This window comes from Oncorhynchus masou, chromosome 10, assembly GCF_036934945.1.
Source record: "Oncorhynchus masou masou isolate Uvic2021 chromosome 10, UVic_Omas_1.1, whole genome shotgun sequence".
NCBI classification, from domain to species: domain Eukaryota; kingdom Metazoa; phylum Chordata; class Actinopteri; order Salmoniformes; family Salmonidae; genus Oncorhynchus; species Oncorhynchus masou.
Genome location: NC_088221.1, coordinates 33034573 through 33058820, shown reverse-complemented (window position 1 = coordinate 33058820; position 24248 = coordinate 33034573). Strand labels below are relative to the sequence as shown.

At 41.4% G+C, this 24248-nt stretch overlaps 1 protein-coding gene across 2 annotated transcripts in view; it reads left to right on the top strand.

Annotated features, from left to right (window-relative positions):
* LOC135547554 (ubiquitin-conjugating enzyme E2 E3) overlaps window positions 1–24248 on the top strand; it is a 57453-nt gene that overhangs the window by 11618 nt on the left and 21587 nt on the right. For both annotated transcript variants that reach the window (XM_064976659.1, XM_064976660.1), the window contains exon 4: window positions 23968–24100. In XM_064976659.1, coding sequence (XP_064832731.1) covers window positions 23968–24100 — 133 coding nt within the window. The remainder of the gene's footprint in view (window positions 1–23967; window positions 24101–24248) is intronic.

Sequence of the window (24248 nt, the reverse complement as noted above, 5' to 3'; positions counted from 1 at the left end):
ATGCTGCAGAGATTTTTTGGTACCATTCCTCAGATCTGTGCCTCGACACAATCCTGTTTCGGAGCTCTACTGACAATTCCTTCGACCTCATGGCTTGGTTTCATGCACTGTCAACTTTGGGAACTTATATAGACAGGTGTGTGCCTTTCCAAATTATGTCCAATCAATTGAACTTACCACAGGTGAACACCTATCAAGTTGTAGAAACATCTAAAGGATGATCAATGGAAACAGGATGCACCTGAGCTCAATGCCAAGTCTCATAGCAAAGGGTGTGAATAGTTATGTAAATAAGGTATTTCTGTTTTGCAAAAAAATAAATAATCTGTTCTCGCTTTGTCATTATGGGGTATTTTGTGTAGATTGATGAGGAAAATTGTTTATTTAATCCTTTTTGGAAAAGGCTGTAACGTAACAAAATGTGGAAAAAGTCTAGGGGTCTGAATACTTTCTGAATGCACTGTATTTTAATTAAAACGTTATATAGATGAATTTATTCATACTATTTCATCCTTCCACAAGATATAGTCCAGACAGAAATCTAGGGTTGCTACCCAAGCTGGCTGGTCGTTCGTTCTATCAGTTCGTTTGCCAGAGACGCGACCCAGTCATTCAGTCTTTTTGTTCTGTATCTAAAGACAAGACCCAGTTGTTTGTTGTAAATGTTTCATTGCCATACTGGCTTGTAACGTTTTTATCACTTGCTTGCTGGTTTGCCAACTACGGCTAACTTAGTCATGTCAAACAGCCAGAATAACAGAAAAGTAGCTGCATTTGCGTTTGTTTAAGCTGTTTTCTAGTGACATTTATTTGGACTCAGCTAACACAATCACTTCAAACTGAAGCTGGAAAGATGGCAAACTAGCTGCATTTTGTTTTACCTGTTTTCTATTGATAGTTCTTTGTTTATATCCCAACTCCCGACACATGCGTTACTATGGGACAGCTGGAGATCGAATTTGTATATTGAAACAATGTTGCAAATGTCGGAGAGACAGACAGCAAGTTAATACAAATCTCCGTTGTTGAAAACTAAATGTTAGTCTAAAATAAACGTGAGATAATGTCTAGATGCTTTTTATAGTGGAGATCAAGTTTATAAATTGCCTGGCTGGGTTGACGAGACAGTGGATTGCGCAGTCAGATGGAACAGAGTAAATAGGCATTATATCGTCATAGATTTAGCCCGTGGTAACTTGTGGAATAGACACCATCTGGAATGCGGATTTACTGTAACTAATCAGCATTCAGGATTAGATCCACCCGTTGTATAAAAGTGTGTTATTATCTGACAGTACCAGTCTTTTCCTAAGGTAAAACTGCTGTCCACTCCAGTCCTGGCTCTTCCTCTCTGTACTCTTTCTAACTTCCTTCTGTGCTGGCTGCCTTTCAAACACACATTTACTCCTGAGATGACATACAAGTATTTATCTGGCTGAGCCTACCCTGTCAGAGTCCCACTGGGATTTGTTGTGGCAGAAAATGACCCAACAGACACCACCCTACACACACATACAGTTCACACACGCTCCCTGTCCCCTGTGCCCCATCAGTCTGCCCCTTCCCACACCTCTATATAGGAAACAACAGGCGCCAAACCACTATTGATCTGTTATCAGTCGGAGATGCATGAACAGTTTCCCAGTTTCCCCACCTCCCTCGTCCATTCTCACACACTTGATGTGTTATTGAAATGTGCTGTGTTGCGTTTGTTGCCTCTGTTCTGAGTGATTCATTCAGTGTATTAAGATCACCTGTGTGAAGCCTTGCCATGCTTCTGATTAATGCATTCGGTCGTTTGTGAATTAATTACACTTAGCTTGTCTCACAGGGGGACGAGGGTGTTTTAGATTACAGTCTGACCTTCTGGTCCTAGTCTTTCAAAAGTGGTCTATTTATCCAGATTTCGGCTATCGGATAGGATTAAATGCATAGGAATAGAACGAATTGAACGGGAGTCCCCATTCAAGTCGATGATTCGTCCATTCTATTCATTCTATTTATATGCATTTAATCCTATTCAAAAGACGACGTCTGAATAACTTTTGAAAAACTGAGCCCCGGAGAATGTCCTGTAATCTGGGCCGGGCTAAAAGCTGCATCCTGCGGATCCACTTGCACACTCCCTCTCATGGATTTATCAACAGGGGAAACCCATTATAATTAAGTCATTTAGCAGATGCTCTTATCCAGAGAAACTAGGACTATGTGCCTTGGTCAAGGGCACATCATCAGCTTTTTCAACTTGTCAGCTCAGGGATTCAAACCAGCAACCTTTCAGTTACATGTCCCAATGCTCTTAACTGCTAGGCTACACCAATCCACATTATTTAGCTCACCACTTAGTGCAGCAACCTCTCCTCTCTTGTTAATGTTACTGCATTACAACAACTTGTTTTATAGGCTTACAAATAGACTAGAGTGTCTAACCTGTGAATAATATGAAAGAATGATTCCTGATTGCTGTTTGGGGAATGGAATATGAAAGCCTGGGTTTTTAGAAAAGGCAGCCAAGAGAGATTCTAACTACTTAGAGAGGGTTCTCTGCCTTGGATGTTATGTGAAGCCAGTCCTGCTTCAATTCCTCCAGATATGGTAAATGTAGATAATGATTCTTTATCTCTGTGTCATGCTTGTCCTCCCCCGCCCTTAAATCCGGTTTCCACTAGATTCCACAGCCACAAAGTCAAAATTGGCTAAATCGTAAATCAGAAATGAGCTTTTTGGTTTTAATTTAAGGTTTATGGTGGGCATAGGGTTAGCAGTGTTGTTAAGGTTAGAGTTAAGGTTAGGGTTATGTTTATTGTAGAAATAAAAGGGGTTTAGACATGATTTTGACTTTGTGTCTGTGGCCTTAGGGCCTCTTTACACTACACTACAAACTAGGTCCAAGAGAGATACATGTGTAGTGTAAAGGCTGCATTCTTCGGTTTGGCTGGCGAGGTGAACCGAATGAGTGTGCTCGCATACTCCCTTAAAAGACCTTCGCTTGAAAAACAAGAAAAGGTGCCAATAGTGTGTCCGTTTTGAGACACTGTAGCCAGTATACACTTCCTCAAAGTAGTCAGAATAAATCTAAGATAACTCAATAAATTTGTCATTCATTTTGACGGTTTTGCTGGGGAGATCTTAGTCACACAATTTTACATCTAAGTTTGGTGTAATATTTCTCAAGTAATACAATGTGCATGAAAACGAGCCGTCTCTTGTTGAATGACAACAAACACTTCAAGAATCCCTACTGTTGACCAATGACTGTTATTTGTGTGCGCGAACCGATGAAAAATAGTTGCCTAAATCGAAAAAGAAAATCTCTAATTGTCGTCATAATATATGCACGAAGCATGCGGCCATCTTAAAGAGACAGATCTAGATTTAAATCTAAATTTAAGAGATATCTCCCCGCCTAACTCTGGAGGTCGTGTGGGAGACATCTACAACACCCCCCTCTGAGTGGTATAATGTAAAAACAATGGCTCTCCCACACCACATGTCCCTGCAAGAATGACCTTAATTAACTTAACTTAATACCAGTAATTTGCCAAATTTAAAATGAAAGGCTTTAAAAATATATCAACATATTTCCTTGTCCCATAGTTTTCTAAAATCAAGTAACATTTTATTGGTCACATACAGATATTTAACAGATATTATTGCGGGTGTAGTGAAATGCTTGTGTTCCTAGCTCCAAAAGTGCAGTAGTGTCAAAAAATGATTCAAAACAATACACACAAATCTAAAAGTAAAATAATGGAATTCAGAAATATATAAATATTAGATTGAGCGGTGTCGTAGTGGCATTGACTAAAATACAGTAGAATAGAATACAGTATATACATATGAGATGGTTAAAGCAGTATGTAAACATTATTAAAGTGACTATTGTTCCATTATTAAAGTGGCCAGTAATTCGATGTCTATGTATATGGGGCAGCAGCCTCTCAAGGTGCAGGGTTGCGTAACCAACCGGGTGGAAGCCGGCGAGTGATCTTCTCAGTCTAGCAACTCCTTGTGGCAAGCCGGGCACCTGCAAGCTGACGGTGGTCGCCAGCTGAACAGTGTTTCCATTGGTGCGGCTGGCTTCCGGGTTAAGCGAGCAGTGTGTCAAGAAGCAGTGCGGCTTGGCGGGGTTGTGTTTCAGAGTATTTATAGCTCTCGACTCTCCTGAGTCTGTAAGGGAGTTGCAGCGATGGAACAAGACTGTAACTACCAATTGGATATCACAAAATTGGAGAGAAAAGGGGTTAAAAGATAAACAAACACAAAAATTTATAAGATAAGAAGCTCCTGTATAGCTGGAATTGCTATATTATTTGGTTTTTCTATATACTATGGTATTTACGGTATTCCAGTAGCTGCACTCAAACATGAAGCAGGAATGTGGCTTTAGCTACACCATATCCAAGCCTAGTGTAAATAGAAAGTTGCAAATCTGAGTTTGAAGAGATAGATCTCACTACACATATTTTACTAATGTAAATCCAACTTTAAATCCCAGGTATGTCATAATGTCATCATGTAATGTGCTAGGCTGCTGGCTCCTTGCGCTGTCTAAATCCAATGTCTCAGGAGTGGGCTCTGGGCTGGCTGTTCCTCACCCTTCCCCCTCTACAGTGTCTCCTGAGTGGGCTGGCTGTCCCAGTATGATCCCCTCCCCCCTTCTATGCTCAGAGCCCATCACTCAGGCCTGATAACACAGAGAACAGAAACCTTTTCATGCCACGGCCGTTTGGCCTAGACCTCAGATAACACACACACAAACAAACGAATGCACACATGTAGCATGAGATAACAATATGTAGCATTAGATAACAACATGTAGCATGAGATAACAATATGTAGCATGAGATAACAATTTGTACCCTGAGATAACAATATGTAGCATAAGATAACAAAATGTAGCATGAGATAACAATATGTAGCATAAGATAACAAAATGTAGCATGAGATAACAATATGTAGCATAAGATAACAACATGTAGCCTGAGATAACAATATTTAGCATAAGATAACAACATGTAGCAAAAGATAACAACATGTAGCCTGAGATAACAATATGTAGCATGAGATAACAATATGTAGCTTAAGATAACAACATGTAGCCTGAGATAACAATATGTGGCATGAGATAACAATATGTAGCATAAGATAACAACATGTAGCCTGAGATAACAATATGTAGCCTGAGATAACAACAGTACCCCCTCATGTCACAATGCTACTAGGTGAGGGATCGGGAGAATAAAGGTCTCATTTCTTTGTGATCGCTGTTATTTTTTCCCGCCTCCAGCTATTTGTGGCTTTGTCTCTTTTTCATTCAAGGACAAGCCAGGATTCTTGTCCAGCAAGATATTGTTTTCCTTTTGCAATCGCTCTCCTCCTTCTCTGCTGATTTCATGGAGACCTAACCTCGTTAGTCTATTCGTTTTGGGTTAAAGGCCAGGCCACTCAGCATACAACTGTTCTGTTGCTGAGTTGTGGGTGGTTCACTTTTCCACTTTTGAGTGTTTTTCCTTTGCAATCATGGTCCGTATTCACACAGAGTGCTAGCTAGGAATGCTGATCCAGGATACAGTTTTTCATTTTAGATCATAATGAATAAGATTATATAGACGGGTAGAACCTGATCCCAGATCAGTATTCCTACTCTGAGACGCTTTATAGGGAATAAGGTGACATTTAGAACACATATCTAGCTCCTTACTGTAACACTGAGAGCACAAGGCCACACCACTCAGTTTCACACCAGCCGCGGCCCGGGTAGTGGTGACAATAGAAAGCCAAGGGTCCCAGAGAGGGAGTCTCATCTCATTACATCTCCGGGACAAAAGAGACCAGACCCTACAGACCCATAGGCCAGCTGCCCTTCTCCTCGACACACACACATACACACACACAAAGGGAAGACCAGCTACACAACACGCTAGTCCAATTGGGCTAACCGTTTTTTTTTTACTGCCTGGCTCCCTTTGAATCAGACAAAAGAGCTCATCCTGTTTTCAAAGTGGCCTATCAACGAGCCGCTCTCCACATCAGGCACTTGTTGTTGTCAGTGAAGCCTGCCCGTTTCCTACATTAGCATTTCTCTTTTCCTCCTCCAAGCCTCCATGGCTGAGTCCCAAATAGCACCCTATTCCCTATATAGTGCACTACATTTGACCAGGACCCATAGGTTGTGTGATGATTCACTATATAGGGACTAGGGTGCCATTTGGAATGTAGTCTCCTCTCTGCCCCTGGCCCGGCTGATGCTGAGCTAGCTGAATCTAATCACGGAGCCCCAGTAGGGAAGCCGGCCTGTGGGCCGCGTCTGTCTCATCACGGTGTACCTGTCAATAGACCTAGGATGTGGTGGTGTTGTTGTGCATCATCACCAGTAGTTTGTCTTGTATGACATGCTCACTGTGCACTATGCTCATCCAACCTAGAGACATTCTGTTTATCTGTAATTCCTATTGTTTGACAACGCTGGTTTGACAACGCATCTCCTTGTTTTCATGATGTGTATTTTCTGTGTGCTGTTTCCCTGTGAAGAATTCATGGCACATATGATAGTACCAATATCTTATGAGTCAGAAGACTGTCTCACAGAACAGCGTCACAGGGACACGACAGATACAGTACCTTGTCCAGACTATTCCGTTCATGTTTTTGTGTCTATTTTCTTTGAAGAATATAGCCAGGTTTGAATCATGTTCAAAATTACTTAGCATCTGTCAGAAACAGCAATGTTATGGCATGTTTACTGATTAAAAACGTGTTCATGGAGGTGTAACAAGTTCAAATGAATAGGTATCTTCTTAGATGTTCATGAACTTGATGAGGTCAAGAGGAGAGCAGAGCTGTTACAGGATACACAAGTGTGGGTTGTCCTCCACATTCATTGTTGAATGTGGATTTGAATTATGACTTTATAAACACAACACCACAAGAAACATTTCATTCGTGTCAACATCCGTGTCAGGCCTCAAACAGAACACTGTTTTGAAGTGCCCCTCTCTCGCTCTCTCTCTCTCTTTCTCTCTCTCTTTTTGTATCATAGCAGGATGAAGTGAATAGGGCTGCTCTCTTTCATGGCTGTCTGCCTTGTCATAATCCACAATTAAAAGTCTTGGCAGATCTCTTAGCAACAAGTCTTAGCAGAGATAGTTCTTACACGCACACAAACACACACACACAAGCACGCGCGAGTGCATACACACACACACTTGGGAAAACACAGTCAGACACACACACACACACACACACACACACACACACACACACACACACACACACACACACACACACACACACACACACACACACACACACACACACACACACACACACACACACACACACACACAAGCACGCGCGAGTGCATACACACACACACTTGGGAAAACACAGTCAGTCAGTCAGGCACGCACACACACACACACACACACACACACACACACACACACACACACACACACACACACACACACACACACACACACACACACACACACACACATACACATACACATACACACACACACACACACATACATACACACAAAGGCAATAACTCATCAGTAGTGATTCATCTCTCAGTCAGTCTCTGCTCCTCCTCAGATCCCACCTCCTCAGTCCTCTCTTGGGACATACATTATAGAAGGGTTTCCTCCCACTCTGCCCAGAGTGGGTGAAAACACACTTTGGCGATGAAAATTCACTTCCTTATGTTATAAAATGCATTTCACCAAGACAAACATGATCCTTCATGTTCTGAATCATTCAGAGGGGTCTTTCTCAAACATACCATTGACATTATATCCAAAAAGGCAGATTTTGTAGCCTAATACATCCTATAATAAGCACTGAGCTCTGTTGACAGAGTGGTGCTGCTTCTCGCAGTGAGTTTTGTGGATTTTACTTGTAGTGGTGGTCTCCTCCAAAGTTGTTTCCGCGGGATCGCAAAAAGGTCAATTAAATGAGGAGTTCAGCTCAGGGCTCCTTTGACATTTCACAGAGGTACGCTTGTTTTTCAGATACATTTATAAAAATATCAGGAATTTCGCGTTAAAATGGAAAGCGTATGCTAAACTATGAAAATACATGTCATGTCTCAAAATCGATATCCATCCTACCTCTTTATTGCCAAGACAATGCAGGAGTGGCTTCGGGACAAGTCTCGGATTCGAGAAGAAAGATGATGAGTTCAACAGTGAGCCTGTCAGGTAACCTTAATTATCACACAGCATCCAGCCTAGATGACGCAATGCTATATTCCTCGGCCTCTTTTTTTCTCTGGCCTCCATTGATTTAGTCACCCTAATCTTGGCCATCCTACAAGGGTAAATACTCCAGTAAATTTTGAACGGATTGTTATTTTACTGCTGCTCTTTAATTTTTTGTTACTTTTATTTCTTATTTTTATTTACGTATTTTTCTTAATTAAAACTGCATTGTTGGTTAAGGGGTTGTAAGTAAGCATTTCACTGTAAGTTCTACACCTGTTGTATTCGGCGCATGTGACAAATAACATTTAATATGATTTGAATTGATCGAGACATGCTGTTTGGACCATTGTTTTTCTTAGAGTAGTGTCTACACAAATTGGTCAAAATATGCATTTTTGATTGGAGACCCTAATTATAGATGCACTGCTTTTCTACTATTGGTCGACCTGGTTGTTATGGATTGTATTGTAGTGGTCTGATTTGATTGTGTGTTGCTTGGTTGGTCTATCTATTGTAGTAGTGGTGGTATGACAAATCTGAAATTGTGAATGGATTACTACCTCAGGGCTTTTCAAAAGGGGGGTTCATGCTTGCTAAAAAGTGTATCTACTGTATACAGTGCATTCAGAAAGTATTCAGACCCCTTCCCCTTTTCCACATTTTGTTACGCTACAGCCTCATTCTAAAATGGATTAAATAAATAAAAATGCTCATCAATCTACACACAATACCCCATAATGACAAAGTGAAAATAGGTTTTTAGAAATATTAGCAAATGTGTAAAACACAAAAATATCTTATTTAAATAAATATCTTATTTACATAAATATTCAGACCCTTTGATATGAGACTCAAAATTTATGGTAGAGTGGCCAGACGGTAGCCAATCCTCAGTAAAAGGCACAGCCCGCTTGGAGTTTGCCAAAAGGCACCTACAGGTCTCTCAGACTTTGAGAAACAAGATTCTCTGGTCTGATGAAAACAAGATTAAACTATTTGGCCTGAACGCCAAGTGTCACATCTGGAGGAAACCTGGCACCATCCCTGTAGTGAAGCTTGAGGGTGGCAGCATCATGCTGTGGGGATGTTTTTCAGCGGCAGGGACTGGGAGACTAGTCAGGATCTAAGGAAAAATGAACGGAGCAAAGTACAGCGACATCCTCAGACTTTGGCGAAGGTTCACCTTCCAAAAGGACAACGACCTTAAGAACACAGCCAAGACAATGCAGGAGTGGCTTCGGGACAAGTCTCTGAATGTCCTTGAGTGGCCCAGCCAGAGCCCAGAAAATATCTGTGCTGCGACGCTTCCCATCCAACCTGACAGAGCTTGAGAGGATCTGCAGAGAAGAATGGGAGCAACACCCCAAATACAGGAGTGCCAAGCTTGTAGCGCCATACCCAAGAAGAATCGAGTCTGTAATCACTGCCAAAGGTGCATCAACAAAGTACTGAGTAAAGGGTCTGAATACTTATGTAAATGTAATATTATTATTATTTTTTTTTACTGTTTTTGCTTTGTCATTATGGGGTATTGTGTGTAGATTGATGAGGGGGAAAAAACAATTGAATCCATTTTAGAATAAGGCTGTAACATAACAAAATGTGTAAAAAGTCAAGGGGTCTGAATACTTTCCGAATGCACTGTATATGAAACCATGTTGTGCTTGTTGACCAGTGAGTGTATCTTTGTTTTTCTGGGCTGGCATGATGTTCTCAGCAAAACTAGAAAAAGGACTAGAAGAGAATCTCTACTGTCATACATCACATGCATTGCTGTTCTCTTTATGCACTCAATACTCTCTGCCATTGCAGAGACCACATCCTGTTGTGTGTTTCGGAATAGCACCATCTTTGAAGCTGGAACGATCTGGGTTGTAGAGCACCTTCTGCTCTCACTGTAAGGTATTAGTGGTAATAGCAGAGACATATATTACACCATGTTTTGCAAGAATGACTATGCTTGAGGAATTCCCCTAGGGCAAGGTTCCCCAAATGATGGCCCGCGGGTGATTTATTTGTCCCCCCAAGTTTTCTGATCTGTTTGGGCTTCTTGCGAAATGATTTGTAATTATGTTCCGGCCCGCCGACCATTCCAAGGGCATATGGAATCCCCACTCTAGACAGCTGGGTAAGAGATGGGTAATTGAATAAACTACGGGCCCTGGTCAAAAGTAGTGCATGATGTAGGGAATAGAGTGCCATTTGGGACGCAGGCCTAGTCTTTCAGACCAGAAGCTTTGCTATATATCTGGATTTCTGCCCAACTGGCTGCTTTTTAAAAGCACTATCATGCAAATCTAAACAGTTGCAGATCCTGTCACACTGAACCACTGAACACATTTAATTCAAAGGCTTTAAGATTGATGAAAGTTGATGGATTTAAAATCAATAATTAATTAGAAAAGTGCCAGAAGTGAAAGTGTCCCAGTTTGATTCCGTAAATACGCACATGCAGCTGCAGAGCAGTTGAGTTCACTTCAGCAATCAGGACTAGTAGTTTATCAAATCAAATCAAGCTTTATTTATACAGCACATTTCAGACAAGGTGTTTTACGGGGAAAAATGAATAAAAAACAATGAAAATAAAAGCTTAAATTAAAAAGCTGAGAAGTTTAGTTTTAGTTTATGAGGATCCCCTTTAGCTACTTTACATGCAGCAGCTACTCTTCCTGGGGTCCACATAAAATGTGCAAATACATGACTAAGTACAGAACAACTATAGACAAGGACATTAAGTAAATAAAATATGTAATACGAAGAAATATATAAAAAAATATGAGTTATATATTAGAAAGGCAAAAAAAGACAAAAAACACTTTACAAATTATCCATATATACTGTACATGTTAATATTCTTAGTCACAGTTGAATGAGATCTTTAGATAGAGAGGCTCTGTGATACACTATGTTTTTTAAATCTGTTTTTTAACGCTCATCTTGCCTTTTGTCTGACTTACCTTTGGTGGCAAAGCATTCCATGATGACATGGCTCTATACGTAACAGAGCGACGCATTACATCTGTTTTTGGTTTGGGTACAGTGAAGAAATGCATGGGGTGGGGGGGTATGTATGTCTGTTTGAAGTGTATGCAAATAGATTATACAAGTGGTTAGACATTTTCAACATGACACATATTTTCATAAAAAGAAGTAGTCAATTTCTCCTCAACCCTCAGCCATGAAAGACTATCATGCATGTTGTGGATGTTAGTTGTGTGTGCAGTTAAGGGCAGGGAGTTGTGCTGTTTTGTTTTGAGACCGCTGCAGCTTTACTGCGTCTTCTCTGCTGCACCTGACAATATTACCGCACAGTAATCAAGATGGGACAAGATCAGAGCTTGAACAACTAGTACAGTTTATCTTTATGTCAAAAATGCACTTTCTTGGGACTTCAGTTTTCCCTGTTACTCTCTGTATTGAGCAGGAGCATCAGGACATCAGCAGGGCTTGTCTGAAATGTCACTCCAGATCACAAACTTTACGTCATGATCATTTTGCAGGCAGCTGGAGTGAAGTGCACTCAGTGCAGTGGTGGGGCTCGCTTCTCAGAGCTCTATGCATCCGTCATGCTCTTCCTTCAGAGCTCTGTCAGGTTTCTGCATGCACTGCTCTCTTCCTCCCAGGTGTGTGCGGAACAGAACAACTCAGTATGCTTAGTTAAGTACTGTATCAATGATGCAGTGAGATCCCACTGCCAACTGCTGCAAATACTTCAGCTATTTAGATACAGACGGTTGAAAGAACAACCCATTTTCCCCTCTGTGGATCGATAAAGTTTATTCAATCAATCAGGCCCTTAGATGATCCCCAAATTCATTTTCAAGTTATTGATGAATCTTTCCGGAATCTGCTTCAGTCCCCCAGCTGATTGTCAGCCATGTTTGTGCTCTATGACATACAGCACCAATTCAGATAAGGGAACTCCTGTTTAAGAACATCCCCTCTGTCGGATTCTGTCGTTTCACCGTTTGTTTGCCTTTATAGATGATTTTGTTATTTTTAAGATGCTGGATACTTTACCGTGATAGCTTTAGCTTGCCGTGGTGATAAATTGTAGTCGTTTTGTGGCGGAGATAAAACCTTCTTTTTTTTTTACCCACAAATGATTCACAAATATTTCACAAATACTTCACAAATAATGCACAAATGTCTCGTAAATTATTCCCAAACATATTTTATAAAGGGCAGTATCTGTGATTAATGGCATATAAATATCTGTTTATTTTCTCTGGAAGCCGTTTCATCTCACTCTGCCTGTGATGTAATGGCTCGTGATAAAGCTGACAGTTTATATAGCATATCAGGTTCAGATGCAGTCTTGCTTAGCATACGGATATCTATTTGTGTCAGATGTACAACAAAAACACGCCTAAAGGAAAATGATGATTCTTGAAAAGATCTATAAAATCCATCTTTATTAACCCTTGAGGAAAGCACTATAGACCAATGTCTCGGAGAATGTACTGAAGTCAGGACGATCACAAAAAGGGGGTGATGAATTATTGTAGTGGTCTATCAAAAGAGTTACGTGTTCCTTTCTCCACTCGCAACTAGCTAGCTAGCTCTTATACCATTATGATTGAGGATAAATGCTAAATGCATCCTAAAGATATAAATTATGTGAAGTGAAACATAAATTGAAATAGTGTGTGGTAATGATGCGTGTGGCTGTTATATTCAACCATTGCAAAGCTGAGGTGTGGTGTACTGATTGTTTCAGCATTTGTTCGGTGTAAAGTGTTGGGTGGGAGGCATATCTAGACACTTTCATTTGATTGCGCTCCGCTCTTCTCCAGGCAGATGTAGCATCATTGTTCTGCAGTATTACCTACACTTCTCATGTCTCTTTGTGTCGTAATAAAGTGCTCTGTATTTGACACTTTAAGAGCTGTGGATTATGGTTATTTATATAATAACATCATAATTACAGAGAGCTGACTGGCCACTGACTTTACACACTCTCTCTCTCACACACGCGCACACACACACACGCGCACACACACACACACACACACACACACACACACACACACACACACACACACACACACACACACACACACACACACACACACACACACACACACACACACACACACACACATGGATAGATAACCGTCTAAGTCATATCCTGTAACATGATTATAGCTTCTGGTGCCAGCAGGAGGGAGAGGGAGGGGGGGGAGTGCGGGAGAGGTGGGAGAGCAGGAGAGAGGAAGAGAGAGGGGTGGCCTAGGGAGGGGGAGAAAGGAGCCCTATTGGCTCTGGTAAAAAGTAGTGCACTACATAGAGAATCAGGTGTATTTTGGGACACAGGCCATAGCTCTGGATCGATGTGGGACCACAAACAGGAAACACCATCAGTCAGTATTGTTTTGGATGTTTTCTCAATTTTTTCTAGCTATTTATTCTGGATTTCCTATTTTGCCTCTGGCGTGGAAGGATTGCCCTGGAAAAAGCTTTTATACTGAAGTGCTTGCTTCTGTAAAGTGAGTGTGAACGAATCAGAACCTAAGTCTTGTTAATAGCAAGATTTTTCTGTGGAGCGTAAGGTTAAAGGGGCAATCAGCAGTTGCTACACCCACTTCTTGTGACGTATAAATTAATTATATGTACCCATTGATATGACTATAACTTGTAAATGCCTCATGGGCTTCGTTCAACTGTTGTTCCCCATCAGAACCCAAAATATAAGCTTGTTTTACTCCAATGTTTGTAAACTAATACAATTTTAAACAAACACTGTATAGCATCCTAACATGGTTAAAACTATAATTTTGATATCATGGATGGTCAGTGCTTGCATCCATAGCTCTGTCTATGAATTTGAGAGTGATTCAACTTCTCCAGCCCTGCCCTTAGCTTTTTACCGAACCAGGGGTGATTGCTGCTTTAAAGGGTAACAAGTCCTTACATGGTTGCTAAACTGAACTCTGCAGTGTGGGGTGACTGAACGTAGTATGTACGAGGAGCAGGAAGGAGGTTCTCTGCAAACACACGGGAGGTGATTTGTGTGCACACTTGCATGTAACCTGAGGAAAACCTGTATTACACCATACTACCAGCCCTGGGGCTGCAGGGAGAGAGCAGGAACCAACGACAAGCCCACCACTCCACAAACACACATTACTGAGGTCAAGCCATTTTTTAGCAGGAATATTACCAGACATTCACCACTAACTAGCAGGCCTTAACTTGGCTTGGATCCTATTTCCTATTATGTAACACAAGCAGCATATTGATGTAATTGCATCATAAATTAATGTGTTGTATATATTTTGTCTCCAGTGGGGTTTGGAACTAGTCAGTGTGGAACTAGTCAGTATACATGAATGTGTTGTATTTTCTCCAGATGGGTTAGTTAGTATACATGTAGCTAACCTGTCCACGAAAATGCATGCACCCATGACTGTAAGCCTCTTTGGATAAAAGTGTCTGCTAAATTGAATATTATATTATACTAATATCAATTCACGTGTTATATGTTCTTCTGCGGGATTAGTATAGCCTGGTCCCAGATCTGTCTTTGATGTCATGCCAACTGCTAAAAGATGTGGGACCAGGCTAGGTTAGCATGGTGGTGGTGCTTCTTTCTGTCTACCACACCAGGAAGGCTGTCTGTCTTGGCCAGCAGACAGATACTCTACCTGGGAGGATTTCTAATCTCTGTATGTCAGCTGTATTCATGCCACTGCCCCAGAGATTAGTGGTGTTCCAACACTGAAACGTTAAAACGTTTAAATGACATTGGAATTTTTAATAACGTGAAGAAAAATCCCATAAAGTTAAGATTGCAGTGCAGTTATCACAAAACATTATTTTCTGTGTTATAGCCTAAATAGACAATAGGCTATAAAGGCCTGGGGAATGTTGTGTAATTTAAATAAATCCAGAGGCAAACTTTAGGTTACTTTGGTGAATTTGCGAAGAATGCAAGACAGATTACCAAGACATGCACACCAAATATTTTTCTGCCAACCCCCTCCTCTCTCTACATTGCGCTGGCTTGCCCGGGGTGTATTCATTACGCCAATTCTGTTGCAAAACATTTCTGAAATGGAAGCAAACGGAATGACACGGAAAGGGATCTACCTGTATTTGTCCAATAGAAACTCGTTTTAGTTGCAAAATGTTCAGTTTTGGACTAATGATTTCACCCCTGCTCTTTCTCTTGGCTTATGATGTAAGTGTGTGTTCAGTATTCGGTCTTGTGGGTGTAGAGTATCCTAGCCTATTCATTGATGATAGGCCCTACTTTACCGAAGTTGCGAGACATTGCAAACCAAGAAATCGAGAATTCAATTATTTTGTAGTCGACTCTCCACCACTATGTCAACATCGTTAACAGCTAGCAAAATGGCGAACTCCTGTATGGTAATACTTTGAGAAGTTAAATGAAAAGGAAAAGCAAACTTTGTGAGGTGAAATTGAGGTACAGTAATGGAAGTACAGTGCCTTGCGAAAGTATTCGGCCCCATTGAGCTTTTCCACCTTTTGCCACATTTCAGGCTTCAAACATAAAGATATAAAACTGTATTTTTTTGTGAAGAATCAACAACAAGTGGGACACAATCATGAAGTGGAACGACATTTATTGGATATTTCAAACTTTTTTAACAAATCAAAAACTGAATAAGAAAAATTCCATCATTTTAAAAATGCAGTTTAAACGTTAAAAACAATTGTCCATTTGTCACATCCCTACCAGAGATTCTTGAGTAGTCTGTAATTCTGCCAGACGAGTTTAGGAGTAGCAGCCCTTGTAGTATAACTGACTGAATACGGTGTGGCTGCTGAGGTGTTGCTGGCTTGTCTTGGTGATTTTTACATTTTTATTTCACCATCATTTAACCAGGTAGGCCAGTTGAGAACAAGTTCTCATTTACAACTGCGACCTGGCCAAGATAAAGCAGTTCGACACATACAACAACACAGAGTTACACATGGAATAAACAAACGTACATTGAATAACACAATAGAATGGCGTGAGGAGGTAAGGCAATAAATCGGCCATAGTAGCGAAGTAATTACGATTCAGCAAATGAACACTGGAGTGATAGATGTGCAGATGATGATGTGCAAGTAGAAATACTGGTGTGCAAAAAGTTCATATTAACAATATGTGGATGAGGTAGGTAGATTGGACGGGCTATTTACAGATGCTGTAAGCATCATTGCTCAGACAGCAGTAATGCTATATGGTTTAGTAGTAGTAGCTAGGGTTGAATAGCGGGAAACGGGTTACCGAGATTTACTGAGATCTCCTGCTCAAACCCACTCTCTTTTCCTGCAATCAATAACTGTGAGAAACCTGTAAATTATAATAAATTATTTTTATGAACAGGATTATGTAAAATGGAACTGTTTACATTTCTGAATCTGGCTTCTCTATGGCCTACTCTCAGTTATCTGCATGATCAATCATCAACGCTCAGGGTGGGGACAGACAGCACATCTCGGTATGTGCAGTGCAGTTTACAATGCATGTATCATCTCATCATGGTAACTTTTTTCTTGTGATAGGTATATATTTGCTGCAGATGAGCAGATACAGTAGGAATGTAAAAACTGAGTGCATGTCTAATTTATACATATCCATCTCACTTTTAGGGTTACCTTCATTTTTTGGGGAATATATTTTTTTAAATTGCAGATGCAAAGTTCTAAAACAGGCTATCACTTGAATATCTTTGCTTTAAATAATTGTGCATGTGAGCACTCTCTCATAGTATTTTTGTCTCTCCATCAATTCCATTCAAATTGCATCCAAAATAAATAATCATGTTCAAGGTTGAACAAAAATATAAATGCATCTTGTAAAGCGTTGGTCCCATGTTTCATGAGCTGAAATAAAAGAGCCCTGAAATGTTCCATATGCATAAGAAGCTTATTTCTCTCAAATGTTGTGCACAAATGTGTTTACATCCCTGTTAGTGAGCATTTCTACTTTGCCAAGATAATCCATCCACCTGACCTGTGTGGCATATCAAGAAGTTGATAAACAGCATGATCATTACATAGGTGCCCCTTGTGCTGGGGACAATAAAATGACACGAACATGCGCAGTTTTGTCACACAACACAATGCCACAGATGTCTCAAGCTTTACGGGAGTGTGCAGTTGGCATGCTGACTGCAGGAATGCTGTTACCAGATCATTTAATGTTGTTTTAGATAATTTGGCAGTACAGTGGCTTGCGAAAGTATTCACCCCTGTCAGGACCCGGTTACGAACCTGGGTCTCCGGAGTGAGAAACAGTCACTTAACCAACTGAGCCACGAATAGTCAGCAGAACCCAGAAGATGAGGCAGACACAGCAGTACTTAAGACGGTGTATTTAATAAAGTAAAAAGGAGAAGTCCTTCAATACAAAATGGCAAATCCAAAAGGTGGTAGGTATAGCACAAAAAGGCCTCAAGAGATACTCAAAAACAAAAACAGAATTCCACAAGAGCATCCACCGGAATCGACAAGAATACACAGAACACTAGGGCTGGGTGCTAACATACAAACACAGAGCACAGAACTGAGGGAAACTAAGGGTTTAAATACAATCAGAGGAAACGAGGCACAGGTGCAAATAATAATGGGGAACAAGGGAAATAACATAAGGTCAAAAAGCACAATGGGGGCATCTAGTGACCAAAACCCGGAACAACCCTGGCCAAATCCTGACAACCCCTCTTGGCATTTTTCCTATTTTGTTGCCTTACAACCTGGAATTAAAATAGATTTTTGGGGGGGTTGTATCATTTGATTTATACAATATGCCTACCACTTTGAAAATGCAAAATGCAGAAAACTTGAGCATGCATAAATGTTCACCCCCCCCCCCAAAGTCAGTAATTTGTAGTGCCACCTTTTGCAGCAATTATAGCTGCAGTCTCTTGGGGTATGTCTCTATAAGCTTGGCACATGGGATTTTTGCCCATTCTTCAAGGCAAAACTGCTCCAGCTCCTTCAATTTGGATAGGTTCAGCTGGTGTACAGCAATCTTTTAGTCATACCGCAGATTCTTAACTGGATTGAGGTCTGGGCTTTGACTAGGCCATTCCAAGACATTTAAATGATCCCCCTTAAACCACTTGTGTTGATTTAACAGTATGCTTAGGGTCATTGTCCTGCTGGAAGGTGAACCTCCATCCCAGTCTTCAATCTCTGGAAGACTGAAACAGGTTTCCCTCAAAGATTTCCCTGTATTTAGTACCATCCATCATTCCTTCAATTCTGACCAGTTTCCAAGTCTGTCAGTCAGTCTGAGACTATCACAGTGCAGGTGCATTTATATGGAGACTTGATTACACACAGGTTGTATTGTATTGTATTTATCATCATTAGTCATTTAGGTCAACATTGGATCATTCAGAGATCCTCACTGAACTCCTGGAGAGAGTTTGCTGCACTGAAAGTAAAGGGGCTGAATAATTTTGCACGTCCAATTTTTCAGTTTTTGATTTGTTAAAAAAGTTTGAAATATCCAATAAATGTCGTTCCACTTCATGATTGTGTCCCACTTGTTGTTGATTCTTCACAAAAAAATACAGTTTTATATCTTTATGTTTGAAGCCTGACATGTGGCAAAAGGTCGCAAAGTTCAATGGGGCCGAATACTTTCGCAAGGCACTGTATATACAGTACCAGTAAAAAGTTTGGACACACCTATTCATTGAAATACATTTTAGATTTTAGATTCTTCAAAGTAGCCACCCTTTGCCACAAAGAAACTATTACTAAAGGACACCAATAATAAGAAGAGACTTGCTTGGGCCAAGAAACACGAGCAATGGACATTACACTAGTGGAAATCTGTCCTTTGGTCTGATGAGTCCAAATTTGAGATTTTTGTCTCCAACCGCCATGTCTTTGTGAGACACGGAGTTGGTGAACGGATGATCTCTGCATTGTGGTTCCCACTGTGAAACATGGAGGAGGAGGTGTGGGGGTGCTATGCTGGTGACACTGTCGGTGACTTATTTAGAATTCAAGGCACACTTAACCAGCACGGCTACCACCCCATTCTGCAGCGATATGCCATCCCACCTGGTTTGCGCCTAGTGGGACTATAATTTGTTTTTCAACAGGACAATGACCCAACATACTTCCAGGCTGTGTAAGGCCTATTTGACCACCAAGAAGGAAAGTGACCTCAGCCCAATTGAGATGGTTTGGGATGAGTTGGACCGCAGAGGGAAGGAAAAGCAGCCAACAAGTGCTCAGCATATGTGGGAACTCATTTCAAGTGAAGCTGGTTGAGAGAATGCCAAGAGTGTGCAAAGCTGTCATCAAGGCAAAGGGTGGCTACTTTGAAGAATCTAAAATATGTTTTGATTTGTTTAACACTTTTGGGGGGACGACATGATTCCATATGTGTTATTTCATAGTCAATGAGAATGGTAAATGACTGGAATAATCATTTATTGGATGCATTAACAGAAATGACTGTAAGCAAACAAACATTGTAGATTAGAAATGAATGGTCAATTTACTATTATCGGTGCACATTCGCTCATGACTACACGGCCAGGCACAACTCCAACACCATCATTACGTTTGCTGATGACACAACAGTGGTAGGCTTGATCACTGACAACAATGAGCCTAAAGGGAGGAGGTCAGAGACCTGACCGTGTGGTGCCAGGACAACAACCTCTCTCTCAACGTGATCAAGACAAAGGAGATGATTGTGGACTATTGGAAAAGGAGGACCGAGCACGGCCCTATTCTCATCGACGGGGCTGTAGTGGAGCAGGTTGAGAGCTTCAAGTTCCTTGGCGTCCACATCACCAACAAACTAACATGGTCCAAGCAAACCAAGACAGTCGTGAAGAGGGCTCAACAATACCTATTCCCCCTCATGAGACTGAAAAGATTTGGCATTGGTCCTCAGATCCTCAAAAGGTTTTACAGCTGCACCATCTTACTGATCCCGATATATCTGCTAAAATACTGTTTTACATCGGGGAAATTAAAAAGTTAAAACATTTCACACTGAATTCTCATAAATTGCAATCCAAAAGACAAATTGTCCAATAACTATGCTTCAAATGTTGATTTCATACATTGTGATAATAATGGCACATCTTGACAATGGCCACACGTGTTCTGATAAGCATGAGATTCCCTTTTCATCCTCTTTTTTGAATATCGGTATCGGTGGAGTTATCGGCCCATACCGTTATATAGCGTTAAAAGGCCAATATCGGCCGATATATGAGTTATAATTATACTATAATACAATATTTTTATTTATTTAACCAGGCAAGCCAGTTAAGAACAAATTCTTATTTTACAATGACGGCCTACCCTGGCCAAACCTTCTCCTAACCCGGATGACACTGTGCCAATTGTGTGCTGCCCTATGGGACTCCCGATCACGGCCGGTTGTGATGCAACCCAGGATCAAACCAGGGCCTGTAGTAACGCCCCTAGCACTGAGATGCAGTGCTTTAGACCGCTCCGCCACTGGGAGCAATTACTATGGGCTTAAAAAATATTAGCCTACTGGAGCTTGTTTAATTTATTTACCCAATTGCTACACTGTAACACCATGAAACGTGGCACGTTTATAACTTAAACGTCAGTGTTGAAAACTTACACATTAGGCATTTAGATTTGCCAATAGGTGTTCTCATCTTCAACACAGGTGTTTAGAATGCAAGATTAAACATGACAGTCAGCTTTTTCCAGTCAGTTTCCAACCAGGAAAACACCTATATCTTGTTCCTGTTCAGATTTGAAACACTTTTCCTATCATCCTGTTTAGAGTTACTTTTAGTCATTGATGTGGTTTTCCTGCATTTTAATCAGATCAGTGTTAGAAATGTCTGTGACCTTACCTACATTTCAGCAAAACAGAACAGGACATTTGATTCAAGAAATAGTTTCAGTCATGTGGTGTTGTTTCTCGATCGTGTTAATTTCCGTGAACTCTCTGAGTGGAACGATCGGCTACATGACTCGAGCAGGGGAAGCAGTTTGAGTTTGAAGTGGAGGGAGTACAGGGCTTAGCATGTCTCGAGGAGGCTAAAAAGAGATTTTGGCTTAAAAATATTTTCAGAAGGTGTAGGGTAATTGGTGAAGGGAGGAGGATGGGATTGAATCTGTGAAATTTAAATCAAACTGTATTTGTCACATGTGCCGAGTACAACATATGTAGACCTTACTGTGAAATGCTTACTTACAAGCCCTTAAGAGTTAAGAACATATTTACCAAATAAATAAAAAGTAACACAATTAAAATAACAACAACCAGGCTGTATCAAAGGTGTACCGGAAACTGAGTTAATGTGCAGGGGTACAGGTTAGTCAAGGTCATTTGTACATGTAGGTTGGGGCTAGCGATGATGGGGAAGAAGGTATGTTGAGGAAGATTGGTGTCAAGTTCAAACCGGGTGAGCCGGACGGCAGTTTGAGTTCTGGAGGTGAAATGGAGGGGAAGAAGGTGATGTGAGGAGCTTGGAGCCCGAGCCTTGCATTGATAGACATGGTTAGGATAAAGATACATTTGTTCCAATGGGAGGGAGATTTTTGAAGAGGGTGGAACCAGGCCTTTTTGCTGATCCATGGGTGGTTTCAGGTTGGGTGGAAAAGATGGTGGGTGCTGTTGAGTCGGTGAAGGTAACCCGAAGTGGACCTGTGATGTTTGTTTGTATTACCTTAGCTCGAAGGGCACAGGCACTCCATGCGATGCAACTTGGGGAAAGCCCTGTATCTTGCTTTGCACCATTGAAGGGAGTGATTTCTGGGGTAGTGTTAAATGTAGAGGTGGAGCAATTTAAGTTGAAGATTCCTGGTGTTTGTGACACCCACCGTTCGTTGCGACGCAGATTCGGTGGGGAGCATGGTGAAACAGAGGTGACACGGTCTGTTATTTTGAGCTTTGATTCAGAGTCTTTACCTGACAAAGTAATGTTATGATATATGAGTTATGCTGTTAGAGCTGTTGTGCCAAATACACTGCGGTGTTCTAGGTGTCACGTTTATGGGCATGTTGCAGCAGTGTGTAGGAGGGAGACTCCAAGATGTGGGAAGTGTGCAGGAGGACATGGGACAGAGGAATTTGTAGTTTTTGTGGGAAAAGTTGCGCGTGTCAACTGTAGTGGTGCCCATGTCACTGGGGATCGGAGGTGTCTGGTGTGACAGAGGCAGGTTGATGTGGACAGGGTCAGAGTAGTGCAGAAGGTGTCGTATTCTGAGGCAGTGAAGAAAGTAGTGGAGGGTGGATGAAGGGTGAGGGATTCTGAGAGGATCCCTGGGAATAGTAAATATGTGCCAGAACAGAGGAATAGGCCAATGAGTGATATACAGAATGGACAAAACAACTTCTGTTGAACAATGGAAACAGATCAACTTCTGTTTCCATGATGTAGACTGACTGGGTGAATCCAGGTGACAGCTATGATCCCTTATTGATGTCACTTGCTATATCCTCTTCAATCAGTGTAGATGAAGGGGAGGAGGCAGGTTAATGAAGGATTGTTAAGCCTTGAGACAAATGAGACATGGATTGTGTATGTGTATCGTTCAGAGTGAGAATGGGCAAGACAAAATATTTAAGTGATTCCTAAATGAAAGTCTCCTGTATAGTAAGTAACAGTGAGATCAGGTAACAAGGTGAGGGAGTGTCTCTCAGACAGCCAGGCTGGCAGCTTAAAGAAGGGCTTCTCATGCCTCTGCTGAAGGCTTGTCAGATTAATGTGTGGAGGGAAGAGGTGAAAAGATTGATCTGTCTCTACCACCAGATATCTCCAGTGAAGGACAGATGGCTATAGTTAAAGCATCATCACCTGTTTTGGCATTCTGTCCCTTTGTCTTCTAGCTCAGAGTTCTTTGTCTAGATCTTATGGGTAAAACAAACTGTTTTATTTTGCTCCAAAACCAGGATTATAATAATGATCAGCCTGTGTTTGATTTAACTTCTCTGACTGACATCGTATACAATATGGGACAAGGCTAGTGATCATACATTTGTACAGTCGTATTGATTTGATTTATACCCGTATTATTGACAGTGCTGTAATCAGGGTGTATTTTTATCAATTGTCCTATTGACAATGGGTCGAGTACTTTACTGAGAGACTGGTGAGTGGTGAGTGGCCTCTCTGTCTCTCTCTCTCTCTCTCTAGCTCTCTCTCAAGGCTACTGACAGACGTGTGTGTGTGTGTGTGTGTGTGTGTGTGTGTGTGTGTGTGTGTGTGTGTGTGTGTGTGTGTGTGTGTGTGTGTGTGTGTGTGTGTGTGTGTGTGTGTGTGTGTGCGTGCGTGCGTGCGCGCGCGCGTGCGTGCGTGCGCACGTGCGTGCGTGCGTGCGATGTCTTTTCATCACATGGTAATAGAGCCGAGGGTGAATAGTGAGGACAGTATAGATAAGTGTCTGTCTGCTCAAGGCAGCTTCCACCCCCTCATTCACCTGCTTGTCTGAGTGCTACATTAACACATAGCTAGCTATCTCTCCTGTTAAGATATGCTTCTACAGCCTATTCAGGCAGAGCCCTGACTGTGTGACTTTCCCCTGTGATAGCTTGTCCATTTACATCCATTTAAATGGGTCTGGAGGAGTGATGCTGGTCTCTAACTGAGGAACTGAGGTGTAATAGCAGGGTCCAAAAATCAAGTCATGAAATAAAGACCCTCACATTATTGAATTTTTCCACAGTTTTATTGAGTGCAACGTTTTGACCTGTAAGTCTTTGTCAGGCTTAACAATAAAGGCAGAAAGGGTTTCACTTACTCTGGCTGTTGTCTTTGTGTATTTGCAGTGCGGGACCCAAGGGAGACAACATCTATGAATGGAGATCCACCATCCTGGGGCCACCAGGCTCTGTGTACGAGGGAGGGGTCTTCTTCCTAGATATCACCTTCTCATCCGACTACCCCTTCAAGCCACCAAAGGTACTGTACGCTTTATTCACTTGCTTTGGAGGTTTAGAGGTGGTTGGTTAAACAGTTCAGTAACATGGGAGCCTCTGCTTGCGTCCCAAATGTCACCTTGTTCCCTATGTAGGGAATAGGGTGCCGTTTAGGACGCAGACTCTGTCTG